Source organism: Falco naumanni, chromosome 4, assembly GCF_017639655.2.
Source record: "Falco naumanni isolate bFalNau1 chromosome 4, bFalNau1.pat, whole genome shotgun sequence".
NCBI classification, from domain to species: domain Eukaryota; kingdom Metazoa; phylum Chordata; class Aves; order Falconiformes; family Falconidae; genus Falco; species Falco naumanni.
This window is the reverse complement of record NC_054057.1, coordinates 67,204,188-67,218,110: the sequence shown is the minus strand read 5'-3', so window position 1 is coordinate 67,218,110 and position 13,923 is coordinate 67,204,188. Positions and strand designations below refer to the sequence as shown.

The 13,923-nt window shown below is 66.7% G+C and overlaps 1 protein-coding gene across 2 annotated transcripts; it reads left to right on the top strand.

The window, feature by feature from the left end:
• Positions 1-3,658: 3,658 nt before the first annotated feature.
• On the top strand, positions 3,659-8,477 carry PLPP2 (phospholipid phosphatase 2). Of its 2 annotated transcripts, none has more exons than XM_040592716.1 (6): positions 3,659-3,810; positions 5,944-6,095; positions 6,414-6,691; positions 6,875-6,932; positions 7,092-7,268; positions 7,373-8,477. In XM_040592716.1, the coding sequence occupies exons 1-6, from the start codon at positions 3,759-3,761 to the stop codon at positions 7,508-7,510; spliced, it is 855 nt and encodes a 284-aa protein (XP_040448650.1). In that variant the 5' UTR covers positions 3,659-3,758; the 3' UTR covers positions 7,511-8,477. The 2 variants fall into 2 exon arrangements, with proteins under 2 accessions (XP_040448650.1, XP_040448651.1); XM_040592717.1 differs by having other exon boundaries at positions 7,336-7,509.
• The last annotated feature ends 5,446 nt before the right edge of the window (positions 8,478-13,923 follow it).

The following is a 13,923-nucleotide window of genomic DNA, read 5'->3' as shown; positions in this document are numbered from 1 at the left end:
GAGAAGCCTGTCTTGGTTTTGGAGAAGCAAGGAAAGGGGTCCTCACCCCTCCTGTCTGACTCTGTCCCCCCCAGTGAGCGTTCTGCATCACTGGGGGGGGCAGGGGTGCGATGCCCAGGAGTGTTCGTGGTCCCCGAGAGGGAGGATGTCCAGGGCAGGGTGTGCCAGCCTGGGGTTCGTCCTTAAGGAGGTGCTGAGCTGGATGCTGACCCTGCACCCCTGCAGGATTGTGCCCTCCCACCTCGGGTGCTATGCGTGCCTGTCGGAATGGTGCTGAGAGCCTGGTGCAGGAGCTGAACCTGACCTGCTGCTGCTTCTGCTCGATGAGGAGCTTCATCCCGGGGTCACGACAAGCTCCTGCCTCCAGCCAGAGCCGTGCTGGTGTTCCCCATGGCCCGAAACCGCGTGAGCCATGCCCGGGGCTGCACCTCCTGACCCGGGGGTCTGGGGCCGGTTTGGTCCCTCCTGTCCCTGTTCCTGGCCCCTGCCCGCCTTCCCGTGCCCTGCACCGGGGCTGCCATCACCACCTGGGAGGAGGCCCAGCTTCTTTGGCTGCATTTTCCCTCCCACACCACCTTCATCGCTCCCACAGGTGCCCCGAGTCCTCCGAAACCCTGGCAGCCTCCAGAGAGCCGGTGGTGACTGGGGGGGGGGGGGGGGGGGGGGCACTCCATGTCTCACTGGCTGCAGCCAGAAATAACATCCTGGAGGCGAGAGCAACGTTCCTGCTGCAACTGCGCTGCGTGTTTCCATGAGAAGGCTCGTTCCTCACCACAAAGCCCCTCTGTTTTGTCAGATGCTCCGTAAATTCTGTTCTCCGGCTCTTGCCTTCTGTCCCACGGCCTTGGGGGGGGGGACGGGGGCTGCCATCTCCCTTGCTCCCAGCTGGAAAACACCACCAGGAAAAGCAGCAGGAAAGGGACAACCCACCTCTCCGGGAGCTCCGCGCTTCTCCTAGCAGCTTGGCCGCACTGCGGAGGCCCCGCTCAGCCGGGTGGGAGCAGGATGAGTCCTCTGGCTGCTGGGCCTGGAGCAGGGCCGGGCTTGGCTCGGGCGTCCTCAGGAGAGGGTGGCCATCAGCTGCCGCCACGTGGGGCTCCAGCCATGTGGCAGCCAGGTCCGACAGCGGGCGAGGGACAAGGGACAGCAGCGGATTCCTGCGTCCTGCGAGGCCCTGAGGAGCGAGGGAAGGGTGGGTGCACTCGAAGCCCCCGGGTGGGATCGCTGTCCCTCGGGTCTTCGCATCCTTTAAAATGCCATTTTGGGCCCCGTGTGACCGCGCTGTCCCCACAACGGGGCTCTTCGCCCGGCGCGATGCTCCCTGCCCGCTGGCCCTGTGGCTTGGCTGCCCGTGGGGCTGCCGTCGAGGGGTGTAAGATCAGCAGGGCCAACCCCTCGCCCCCCCGACGGCCCGACGGCTCGCCCCCCTCCCCCCCGCCCCCGGGGCCGCTGCAGCCGCGGCGCATCGACGGCAGAGGGGGCCGCAGCCCCGCGCCAGGGACCCGCTCCCCACCCCCACCCCCCCACCCCCCCGCCACGGGATCCCAGCGCTCGGGGGTGCCGGATCTCAGCCCCCTGCAGCTGCGGCCACCCGGGGAGGGGGATCGGCCCCCTCCCCCCCCCCCCCCCCCCGCTGCCTCCCTCCCCCGAGCCTTCGTGCAGCAGAGACGGGCCAGAACAGCGGCCGCGGGGAGGGGGTCCCGTTGTCCCCCCCCCCGGGGAGTGGAGCATCAGCAGAGCCCCGGGGGGGGGCCCAGCGCTCACCCTGGGGCTGGGAGGGGCCGGGACCAGCGTCCCGCAGGACTCCACGGAAAGCCCAGGTGAAGAGAGGAAACCTAACAGGGCCCGAATGCTCCCAGGACCCCCCATGACCCCCCATCCCTGGCCCCACACAGCCCTGCAAGGCCCTTTGTCACCCGGGGCCTTACATCGAGCCAGGGAGGCTGAGCCCCTCTCCCAGCACCACACAGGCTAAGCCCCCCCCCCAGCACCACGCAGGCTGGACGAACCATGGGCCAAGCCCCCCACCCAGCACCGTGCAGTCTGAGCCCCCTGCCCAGCACCGTGCAGGCTGGGTGAACCGTGGGCTGAGCCGAGCGCAGGGGCAGCTTCCCCATCCCCACGACACCCCCGAGCACCAGCCCGAGGGTCCGCCTGGGCTGGGCCCTTCCTGGCACCGTCAGACAGCCCCAGCACCATGTGGGGCAAAGTCCTGCCTGGCACCTGCTCTGCGAGGTGGCACTGCCTCAGCTCACACCCCTCTGCCCTGCTCCAGCACAGAGCCGCATGCCCGCAGCGTGGGTCAGTGTGTCCCCACCGGGCTCTATCCTGTCCCTGCTGAGCCCCACATGCCACATCTGTGCCCCCACGATGGCCCAGCCTGGAGTGCTTCTGTGCCAGCTGCGAGGGTGGCTCAGCACAGCCAAGGGCTGCAGCGATGGGAAGGGGAGATTGATCAGCGGTGGGAGAGATGGTGGTAAACCCTGCATCCCATCCTTGACGGTCTGGGCATCCCACGGGTGCTGGTCTGGGCATATCACAGGTACCAGTTTGGGCATCCCACGGGTCCTGGTCTGGGCATACCACAGGTACCAGTTTGGGCATCCCATGGGTGCTGGTCTGGGCATCCTGCAGGTGCTGGCCAACCTCCAGCATCCCCCCAGCACCCCAGCCTCGGGGCTTTCACCCACCCACCACCAAGATTCAGGGCCTGCAGGCAGCATGTGGGGGCAAATCCTGCCCCAGCAGCCGTGCCCAGGCCCTGTGGCAGCGAGGGCAGGAGGCACCAGGGCAGATCGGGGCAGATCGGAGCAGAGGAAAGCCGGCACGTGGCTCTGTCCCTCTCCTTAAATCCCAGGGCATCCTGAGAGCGATTCCAGCTCCACTGGCTTCCCACAACAGCCTTGATGTTTTCCACCAGCCGCTCATGCTGCACTTCAATAAATCAGCCCAGTAACCATCATTTGGGTGGTTTCTGTATTATTTATATTTATTTCCTTCTGCTCCTGACCAAGAGTCGGGCCTGGAGCGAGGAGCCGGGCTGCGGTCGGCCCCGTTCCCACCGACCCGCTGCAGGGCCCCGTGCTCGACCCTTCGCTCCCGTCCCTGCTCCCGTCCACCGGCTCAGCAGGTCCTCAGCCTCAGCGGGCACCACCGGGGCCTGTCCTCCTCCGGCAGCGCCTGAGACCAGGGAACACACCGCTGCTCCCCGCCATGTGTCAGGGCTCCCGGGGAACCCCCAGTGACCCCAACACCGGGCACCGGCACCGAGTCAGCCCCGTATCTGCGCAGCACCGAGCAGCCGCTGCAGCCAGCGCACGGCTGTGGCCGTACTCTCCCACTCTGGGGTTCTGCTTTTTGCCCTTTTTTTGGGGGGGAAGCAGCCCCCGGTGGCAGGGCACAGCAGCCATGCTCCTCTCTCCCTCTCCCCCTTGCGGCATCGACGGGGGGGGGCCGAGCCGGCGCGGGGAGCCCGGCCAGGAGGAGCGGGGATCCGGACCAGGGCCCAGGGCAACGGCCGGGGCCGGGGGGGCTCCGGGGACCCGCTGCCCCCCGCCGCGCCCCACACCTGCCCCGGCCCCCGGCCCGCCCCCGGCCCGCTCCCGCCCCGCCCGCGGGCGGGGGCACCGGCTGCCGGAGCCGCCCCGTCCCGCCCCGCCCCGTCCCGTCCGCCCGGACTTTACCTCCCGGCCGGGCCCGCGCCGTTCCGGGCCATGTGAGCCGCGGGGCCGGGCCGCGGGGCCGCCACCGGCAGCGGGATGGAGCGCAGGAAGGTCTTCGTGGTGCTCGACGTGCTCTGCTTGGCGGTCGGTGAGGGCTCGGTACCGACGCGCCCGCGGAGCCTCCGGCCCGGGCGGCTCCGGAGCGGCCCCCGACCCCCGGTGGGGCTGTGCCGTGTGCCGGGGCCGGCTCCGCGGCAGGTACCGGGGCTCCGGGGTCCGCCCGTTGCCGGTGCTGCGGGGCCGGCCCGAGAGGCACCTGCCCGCCCCTGCCCCGGGCCCCCGCGGGGACCCCACCGGGGCTGCTTCGCCCTCGGGGCCGGGCTCCCGCTCCGGAGCTACCAGGTCCTGTCGGGGGTCCCGGTTCCCCCGGAGGGGGGATGGGAGGCGTGGGGACGTGCGGGCGAGGGGGTGGGCTGCGCTGGGGTCGCGCCCGGCGCGTTGCCGAGCGGGAGCCGGGGGTCTCGGGGCGGGTGCGTTGGCCTCCCCGGGGCGGGGGGGCGGGGGCTGCCGTCGGTCCCGGGCCGGGCCCCCCCCCGCCGGTCGGGACTTTCCTTCTGCCGCCGCCCTAGCTGCCCCCCCGCCCGCCCGAGCGGGTCCGGGGGGGGGCTGCGCGGCCTCGGGCGGGGGGGGGGGGGGCCCTTCCCGTGCCCCCCCCCCGCCCCCGGGGCAGGGAGACGCCAGTTTCCAAAACTGACGCGGACAAGCACCTAATTAAGACGGACTAAAAATAAAGGCCTAGGTCGTAATTTGGGGCTGCACCTCCCGGCCGGGAGCTGCTGGCGTGGGCTCCGGGCACCGGTGGGCCGGGACGGGCTCCCGGTGGGTTTGGGTCCCTCGTGGTCCGGTGCCTTTTATTTTTAGGGGGAGCTTTTTTGAAAGATGAAATTATCCCGGAAAAAAAAAAAAAGGGTGTCTAATTTGAGCTGCAAATTAACGTTTGAGGCGCACAGGGAGGCGGCTGCAGACGCCCTGCGCCGGGCGACCGGGGGGGGGGGGCGGCTGGGGAAGGGCGGGGGGCTTGTTCCCAGCCCCCCGGCAGCGCTTCTGGCTGCTGCTGCCTCCGCCCGGGGGGGGGGGGGGGGCAGGGGGGCCGCACCCCCCCCCCCGTTTTATTATCGTCTTCCCCGCTCGCTCGGTGGGCGCAGGAGCGGCGGGACCCCCCGGCTGCGGCCCGGGGAGGGGGCGGGCGGGGACAAAGGTGCGTGTTCCCGGGAGACGGTGGAACTGGGAGGGGGGGGCGGAAACCGTCGGGAAAGGCGGAACCGGGAGAGGAGCCCGGGCTTAAGGTGGACCGTGGGCCTTGGGAGCACCGCGCTTTCGGACTCCCCCTCCCGCCCCGCGGGGAGCACCCCGGGGCCGGTGCCCCCCGTCCTTCGGACTAGACCCTGCCCTGGCTTCTTCCTTGAGCAGGGGCTGGGCGGCTGCAGGGGCTGGGTGTCCTCTTTCAGCAGGGGGGCTCCATGGCTGCTGCACGGGGCAGAGACCCCCCACCAAAAAGCCCTTTTGGTCTCGGGGGTGATCCCATCCAGGGGTGAGCTCCGAGATGCTTGTGGCCAGAGCTGGGGTGGAAAAGCCTCCGGGGCTGGCCTGGACCAGGCAGCTGCAGCATCTCTCCAGGGCCCTGGCCAGGAGGCAGGGGGGACGAGGGGCTGGCAGGGGCACCGGCTGCTGGAGGGTGAGGCTGGGGTCTACCTGGGCTGGATCGCCCACCAGCATCACCAGGCACTGCCTCTCCTGGAGCCAATGTGAGGGTCCTGCTGGGACTTAGGGCCCTTCCCTGCTGTAAAACAGGTTTGCGAGATGCCCGTGCTCATTAATTTTAATGAGCTCCATCCTTCTAGCCCGAAAGACCCCGGGGAGTGTGAGGAGAGGGTGCAAGATCAGGCCCCAGGGCTGCTGTGCCTGGGGAGGAGTGGGGCAGCCGTGGGGGCTCGGCGGGTGCCCGGTTGGTCGCAGCCCTCTCGTGTGGTATCGGGGCGCCGCAGGCAGCTGTGAGCCCCGATAGGGCCCTATCAGCGGTGGGGCCAGTGCGCTGGCGGGTGCAAGTCCTCCTGCCCTGGGGGTGCAGGTGGCTCGGGGCTGCGTCCCCGGAGGGGGTCCCTCCCCAGCATCGGGAAGCAGAGACCCAAGGAGGAGGGATGGGGAGACTGCGCGGTGCTGGGTGCCTGTGTGGAGCCTGCGGGTGGGTGTCCCCAGTCCTCACCTTCTCTCTGCCTTGCAGCGTCTCTGCCCTTCGTCATCCTGACGCTGGTGAACTCCCCGTACAAGCGCGGCTTCTACTGCAACGATGATTCCATCCGCTACCCCTACAAGGCAGACACCATCACCCATGGCCTCATGGCTGGTGTCACCATCACCTGCACTGTTGTCATTGTAAGGAAGCACCATCCCCTTCCCTCCGGGGCAGGGACATCCTGGCACGTTGTACGCAGGGGTCCTGCCACAGCCCACCCCCAGGGTGCTGGCAGGGCAACAGGACCCTGGGGTCGAACCCTGCTCTGCTGGGAGTCAGGAGCTCCCTCTGGGGTGGTGAGACCCACATCCTATGGGGCTGGTTCCTTGCAGGGGGGTTGAGAGAAGCCCTATGAGCTCCTGTGGCTGGCAGGTGCCGGGGTCTCCTGTGCCACAGACCCCCGAGCATCCCGGTGCTGGGGAGCTGCTCAGTAGCCCCTCACCCTTTGGTGTTTGCAGATCTCATCGGGGGAGGCGTACCTGGTCTACACAGAGCGCCTCTACTCCAAGTCAGAGTTCAACAACTACCTGGCCGCCCTCTACAAGGTGGTGGGGACCTTCCTCTTTGGGGGGGCCATCAGCCAGTCCCTGACTGACCTGGCCAAGTACATGATTGGCCGTCTCAGGCCAAACTTCCTGGCCGTCTGCAATCCTGACTGGTCCAAGGTGAACTGCTCCATCTACGTGCAGCTGGAGAATGTTTGCCAGGGGGAGAGCAGGAATGTCACCGAGTCCAGGTGAGCCGTGGGGCCCCAGGACACATCCCTTCTGGGCTCCTACGGTCTGTAGCAGCCCCAGAGGGATATTGATGCTCTCCTGCTGCAGGGTAGAGCCCACCGGGTGCATGGGGGCTTGGGGGGGGGGGCAGCTGGGCACTGGGGGCTCGCTGTCATGGCCTGACCTTCCCTTTTGCCCTGCAGACTGTCCTTCTATTCGGGGCACTCCTCCTTTGGGATGTACTGCATGATGTTCCTGGCGGTAAGTGCCATGTGATGGGCACACCATGCTGCGGGAAGGCAGCGAGACCCCCCCCCCCAGGTCCCGTCCCCTCAGGTGGACCAGTGCTCCGAGCACCCTTGTCTTCAGACTGGTTGGTGCCCCCTGCACTGGGTGATTGCTCCCCCCTTCCTTGCCCAGCTCTATGTGCAAGCCCGGCTGGTGGGGAAGTGGGCCCGGCTGCTGCGCCCCACCATCCAGTTCTTCCTCATCGCCTTTGCCATCTACGTGGGCTACACCAGGGTGTCCGACTACAAGCACCACTGGAGCGATGTGCTGGCGGGGCTGCTCCAAGGGGCTCTCATTGCCGTCCTCATCGTGAGTGCCCCATGCGTGACCTGATGCTCTGCCAGGTTGCTGCTGGCAGCAGCTCAGCCTGCCACAGGGGTCCCCAAACTGTCTTCCCTGTCGGTCTTTTCCAGGTCCGCTACGTCTCTGACTTCTTCAAGCACCGTCCCCCACGGCAGTGCGATGAAAAGGACCCAGAGCGCAAGCCCAGCCTGCCGCTCACCATGAGCGACCCCGACCGCAATCACTACAGCTACCGGGGTGCCCCGTGAGCCACACGTGGGCCATGCGTACCGGACTGCAGACCTGCCCCTTGCTGCGCTCCGCACTGCTCCTGGCGCAGGGGACAAGGACCCTGGCTCTGTATTAACCGTTGGCTCCATGGCTCCGGTGCCTCTCGCTGCCGCAGGTACCTGCGGGATGATCCTGCCCATCTCTGCTCCCTCAGCACCGCAGCTCCTGGCTCCCTGTGCCTGCAGTACCTCTGTGCTTGCTGGTGCCCAGCGATCCCAGCACCCTGCCTGTGGGAAGGGGAGGTTCTTGGTCCCCTGTGGGTCTGAGTCATGCTCCAAGGCTGCTGTCCCAGCCCTCTGCGTGAAGGGAGGGTGGCACGTGGGGGTGGATTTATCGGGCTGGCAAACTGTGTCGAGCGAAGAGTAAACTCGTTGGGAAGCCTGAGGTTGCCTGTGCTGGGTGTGTGTTATCCCTGTCAAATTATCCAGCCTTATGAATACAAATCCTCACTAGCACAGGGGGAGGAGGACAGCTGCTGGGCTAGCAATACTCTTCTGGAAAGGATTAAAACGATCCAGAGTTCTTCTCTGTTCCCTGATTACCTTTAAAAGCAATCCTGGCCGCCAGGCTTTGCTCTGGTGGTGCCCGACGCCGCAGTGCTGGAAGCAAGGGCTTCTTGCACCCTGCCTGCTTTGCACCCGGCTTGGGGGATGCTCATGCCTTTGTCTCTCCTGCAGCTTCAGCTGATGCTTTAAGGGGGTGTGGGGTGTAGGGGGAAGGGGAGAAGCTTTCTGTGGTAAAGGAAAATAAATGGGGATGTGGAGCTGGACATGGGACTCCAGATGCCCTGGGAAACTGGGGAATGGGCCACGGAGCAGTCCCATTGCCGACGCGCAGCTAACTCCAGCGCTGGAGCACTGTGGGCCTCTTCTTAAACTACATGCATTTTCGTTATGATGTGTTTTTATAAAAATGTGTTTTTTAAATTAGATCATCCTTAAAGAATGTCTGTGTCAGGCCTGTTCTCTTACTCCGTGGATGCTCCTGGCCTCAGAGTGGATGGGCTTAAGTGTTTAGGGTTTCCTTTTCCAAGTAAAGGGGTCTGAAGTGCCTCGCTAGCTGGGAGGTTTGCTGGGGGGGTGGGGGAGCTGTTAGGGTGGCCGAGCCCCTCTCCCATTTGCACTGGGAAAGCTGTGCTCGACCAGGGCTGCTCCCACTGCCTGTGAAGCCACCTTTGGGAGGGTTATTCTTTGACTGGCCAGCCCTGTGAGAGGCGAGAAGAGCCGTGACTGGCGCAGGGCTCCGAGACCCGTTCCCAGCTGGGTCCCATCCTGGCACTGCCTTCGCCCTGACCCCAGCAGCCTCTTGCGTTCCCCAGCACCGTGGCTGGCCTCTGCGAGGGGGAAGGGAAGGCGGAGAGAAGCTCTCGGAAAAAATGACGTTTTGTGCCTGCAGCTCCCTTGGCTGCTCTGGCAGCCCGAGCCGAGGGGAGGCAGGGCAGTGCGAGTGCCTTGGCACAGCTGCCCGGCATCCCTCCCGCTGCGGGCAGGGCTGTGTGGGGACAGGTGGCGGGGGGGCAGTGGCCATGGGGGGGGGCACCCTGGGGGTGCCCTGGAAGGGCCGGGCTCAAGGGTCAGCTGGGGCTGAGTTGGCTCCACTGTGTTGCCTGTGGTGTCAGCAACAGCCCTGCCTGGTTCTAGGGTCTGGGTCAAGATGGGGACATCCCAGTTCTGCCAGTGGCGCTGAGGGCCACCACCACTGGCTCCTGCCTTAAGTTTGCTGGGGTGGGCAGAGCTGCCAGTGTGGCACCGAAAGTGCTGGCTGCACTTGGAGTCTTGGCTGCTTGTAAGCTCCCTCCACCTGGGCACGTCCTGGTTCTCGGGAACAGGAGCTCCCATGGTCACCTTGGTCCCTCGGGGCTGGGATGGCCAGTCCTGGGGTGGGCTCAGCCCCCAGACCCCCCTGCCTGCCCTCGGTCAGTGCAGCCTGGTCTGTCTGGGCTGGCAGCAGCAGGCACCCTGCGTGCCCTGGGCTTGCTGCGTGGTGTCAATGTGCTTATGCAGCGTGGCTGACTCCAGTCTAGACAAGCCCTGAGCAAAAATACCTGCCCTATGTGGAGGGAACTCCCTCGCCACACGCTGGTTTTCTGTTTTCCTTTGAGTTTTCCTCCCTCAAGCCCTTCCCTGGTCCCCAGCAGGGTCCTTCCCCCAGTCCCAGCCCTCCAGGGAGGGTTGATAGTGTAAACCAAAGCTGGTGGGAAGCACCAGGGCATCTCTGCCGCGGGGTCTGCAAACAAAGGTCTGTAAAGGAGCAGCAGCTCCTGGGGTGGGGGGCAGCGAGGCACAGCCCAGGTTCCAGAGCTCATCTGCTTGGTTTTCCTCCGGCTGGGCTGCGGTGCCCAGCAGCTGCCCCAGTTCCTGGCATTGCCTCGACAGCTCCTCTGTACAGCCAGGAACGTGCCTGCTCCTTTCCCTTGAGATCTGATTTCACCCCTTGGATGCATCTCTGGAAAAACCAGCTGGGCGACAATGCTGCAGTGTGTGCGGCTCCAAAGGGCAGGGCAGCCTGGCTTGCGACGGGAGCTGGGCTGCTCCTTCCCCGGGTGGCTGAGCTGCCTGCCTCTTCCCAGCTGTGTCCCTGTGCCCGACGGGGGCTGAGACCTGACCAAACTCCTGACATGCCAAGCTGTGGGCAACCTGGATGCAGCGAGGGGCTGCGAGCCGCTGTCAGCCCCTGCCCCATGTGTTGTGCCCCAGCCCCTCGCTAGAAGGATGGGGGATGCTGGCCCTGAGGCCACCAGCAAGGCACTGGGGAAGGAGAAGCAGGCCCAGTTGCTGCTGCAATGTCTGCAATCCCTCCTGCCTTCGCCAGCCTCAGTCATGGCTGAACACCATGGCGTGCTGCCAGTGCTGCTCCAGCTCCAGGCCGGACCCCGCTGCCTCCGAGGGGCTGCCTCAGGTCCCCCGGTCTGAGCACTGGGAGGATCTGGGCCGGGCTGGTGCTGCTATCAGGAGCTGAGGGGGGGGGGGGTGGGGCAGGGTCTAGTGGGGGGTAAGGTGCCCCCCACAGCTTGTGTGCCTTGCTTTCCCCATTGGAGGCTTGAGGCTGTACCAAGCCTGCGAGTCTGAGCTGGGGAGAGCTACGTGCATCCCGCTTGGTGGATCCCAGGGGGAAGAGCTACGTGCATCCCGCTTGGTGGATCCCAGGTGCTCATGTGCATCCTGTTTGGTGGATCTCAGGGGGAGAGCTACGTGCATCCCGCTCGGTGGATCCCAGGTGCTCACGTGCATCCCGCTTGGTGGATCCCAGGGGGAGAGCTATGTGCATCCGGCTGGGTGGATCCCAGGCGCTCGGGGTGAGTTGTGCCCTTGGGCCTTTTTGTGCCAGCTTGTGCCGGCAGTGCCCGAGCCCCTTCGCGGTGGGTGACTCAGGGGTTAGGGATCCACTCCCGGCCGTGCTGGGGCAGATTCAGCCGCAGCCAAGCAGCGTTGGCCCGTGGGGCTGGGACCTGCTCTCCAAGAGCCGTCCCGTTCCCCGGCCTCAGCAGCCCCACGCACCCAGCGCTCAGCCAAGCCGCCTCCTGGCCAAAACAAGCTGCTTCTGGCACCGCTCGGCCCGGCGCTGGCTGCCAGCCCCGCTCCGGAGGGGGCCCCGGGCCGCCCCCCCCCGCCCCGCGCCTCCCGGCTGCTCCCGCCCTGCCACGCAGCATCCGCCGCCCCTCGCCCTGGCACCGGCGGACCCCGCTCGCCCGCCGGGCCCCGCCTGCCCCGGTGCGCCCCGGGCCCCGCCGCGCCCCCCTCCCGGCGCCCCCCCCGCTGGGGGAGGCGGGCGCAGGGGCCGAGCCTCCCGGTGCCCGCCGCCCGCTCCCAGCGCCGGCTGCGCCCCGCCGGCGGATGTTACTCATCCCGCAAACATCCCCCGGACGGCCCCGGCCCCGGCCCCGGCGTCCGCGGAAGAGCCAGCGGCCGGGGGGGCGCGGCGGCCCCGCGGGGAGGGGGCGATGGCGGCGGTGCCGGTCGCGGCGGGGGTGTCCGGGCCAGAGCCCCCAGTCCGCGGCCCCGGGAGGCGGCCGTGCTGCGCGGGGGGGTCGGGGCTGGTGCCCGGCCCGGGGGGCCTCGAGCGCTCCCGGCGCCCCCCGCCGGGCGCCGAGCACCACCCCCCGCCTCTCGCCCCCGCCCCGCGCTGCCGGGGGGGCCGGGCGGGGCCCTGCGGGGCGGCGGCGGCTGGGAAGCGGCGGGGCCCGGCGGCAGAGGGCAGCAAGAGCCCAGCGCAGCGGCGGGGCCCGGCCGCCGCCCCCGGCAGCCCGGCCAGCCCGCCCGCCGCCCGGCCCGGCCCGGCCCGGCGGGACCCTGCGCGGAGCCCGGGTGCCCCCTCCAGCTCCTCCCTCTCCTCCTTCTCCGTCTCCCTCTCCTCCTCCCTCTCCTCCTCCTCCTTATTCCCCCCCTTCTCCCTCTCCTTATCCTTTGACTTCTCCTCCCTCTCCTCCTTCTGCATCTCCCTCTGCTCCTCCTTCTCCTCCTCTTCCTCCTCCCTCTCCCTCCCCCTCTCCTTTTCCTCCCTCTCCTCCTCACTCTCCCTCTCCTCCTTCTGCCTTGTCCTCTCTTCCTTTTCCATATCTCTCTCCTCCTCCTCCTCCTCCTTCTCCCTTTCCCTCTCTCTCCTCCCTCTTCGCCTCCTCCTTCTCCTTCTCCCTCTCTTCCTTCTCTGTCTCCCTCCCCTCCTCCTCCTTCTCCTCTTCCTCCCTCTCCCTCTCTCTCTTCTCCCTCTTTGGCTTCTCCTTCTCCCTCTCTTCATTCTCTTTCTCCCTCTCCTCCCTGTCCTCCTCCTTCTCCCTCTCCCTCTCTTTCCTCCTTTCCCCTCTTCTCCTTTGCCTTATCCTCCCTCTCCCCCTTCTTCTCCTCTGGTCCCATCAGTGCCACCTCCCCCCCCAACCCCTTAACCAACAACTCCTGTGAAATGTGCCCGCTGCCACAGACTCCTTTGAACTCAAAGAGTAAGGGAAGGAGGGGGCTGAAGAAATGAAATAGCAAAAGGAGGAACTGAGTGGGGGAAAGCCTTCCCATGGGAGGTTGTTAAAATGATGCCTCTTTCTCATTAGAGCAGCCGGGCAAAAACCTGTCCCACGCTGCTGCCCCATCCCGCTGGAGCGTGCTGGACTATCCTGCTTCTGGCTCCAACACAGGGCTGGGGGCTGGCTGGGGACACCCCTTGCAGAGCAAGTGGCTGGGGTGGCAGGCCCCCCTCCCTCCCGCATAGCCCTGCCCCCCCTAGAGCAGCTCTGGCATGGAGGAGCTGGCAGCCGAGCCTGGAGAAGCAGCCAGAGGGTACGAGCAGCAGTTTGTTTTCCAACGCTTGCCAGGAGCCGCACGGAGATGCGGCGCTGCCAGGGACACGCTCTCGGGAAGCGTTTGGCTGCTGAGCACCGGCCCCGCTGCGGGATGGCCAGCATCTTCCCACCGCTCTTGGCTCTTGCTCAGCGGAAGGCCCAACCCATGCGATGGCAGATGAGATGGATCCTCCTGGGGTCCTTTTCCGGCTCTTGCCATGACGTTCCCACCAAACTGGAGCTGCACTGCGAGGTGACAGGGGGCTGCAGGTGCCTCTCCGTGTTGCAGGGATTGCCCTGCTGCCAGCACGCCTCTGTCCCTCCGAGCTGCTGTGTGAGAACCGGCTGCTGGACAAGAGCTGACCCACATGGATGAGCACGTCTGGCCCTGCCAAGCCCGCTCCTCTCCCCTGCCTGCTCTGCCTCCACCCGGGATGGCGGTGACGGATGGTGCTGGCACAGCCCCGGCACCCAAGACGGGATGGGACAGGGGCTGGAGAAGAGGGACCGCAGCGGCAGGGCAGGGGGATCTGCCAGTGGCTTCTTTGCTTTGCACATAGTGCTGCAGCGGCATTTGCCCAGCCCGGCTGCCTTCGTGCACATGCGTTGGGGAACGGTGCAGCCAGGGGGGAGCCCAGCTCCCCCTGTGACAGCTCAGCACCACCTTGAACACATCATCCTCTCAGCACGCAGGGACACGAGCCCGTGCCTGGTCCCATGCCTCAGTGCACCTAAGGGCTCCCTGGGCACGGCACAGCGTCAGGGGCCGCTGCAGGCAGGGAGAGGGACTCAAGGGGGGCTGCAAGAAGGGGGCCCCCTGAGAGTGAGGACACCTTGTTGGGGTTTCTTCTGCTCCTTCAGCCTCTCTCTCCCAGCCAGCCCCTCGCACCCATCTCAGCCCCCCGCACCCATCTCAGCCCCCTCTGCCCTGTGGGGTGATGCTGGGAAGTGGCAGGGCAGAGGGGATGAGCTTCCCAGGCTGGGGAGGGGGCTTAAGGGCAAAGGTGGCACGTCAGTTCAGCTCTCCTTTTTTTTTTGTTATTTTAATATTTTTCCCTTTTACACTCTTGCTGCCTTAACATGACCTTGGCCAAATTATTTCCCCTCCCTTTGAGATTTATGGCC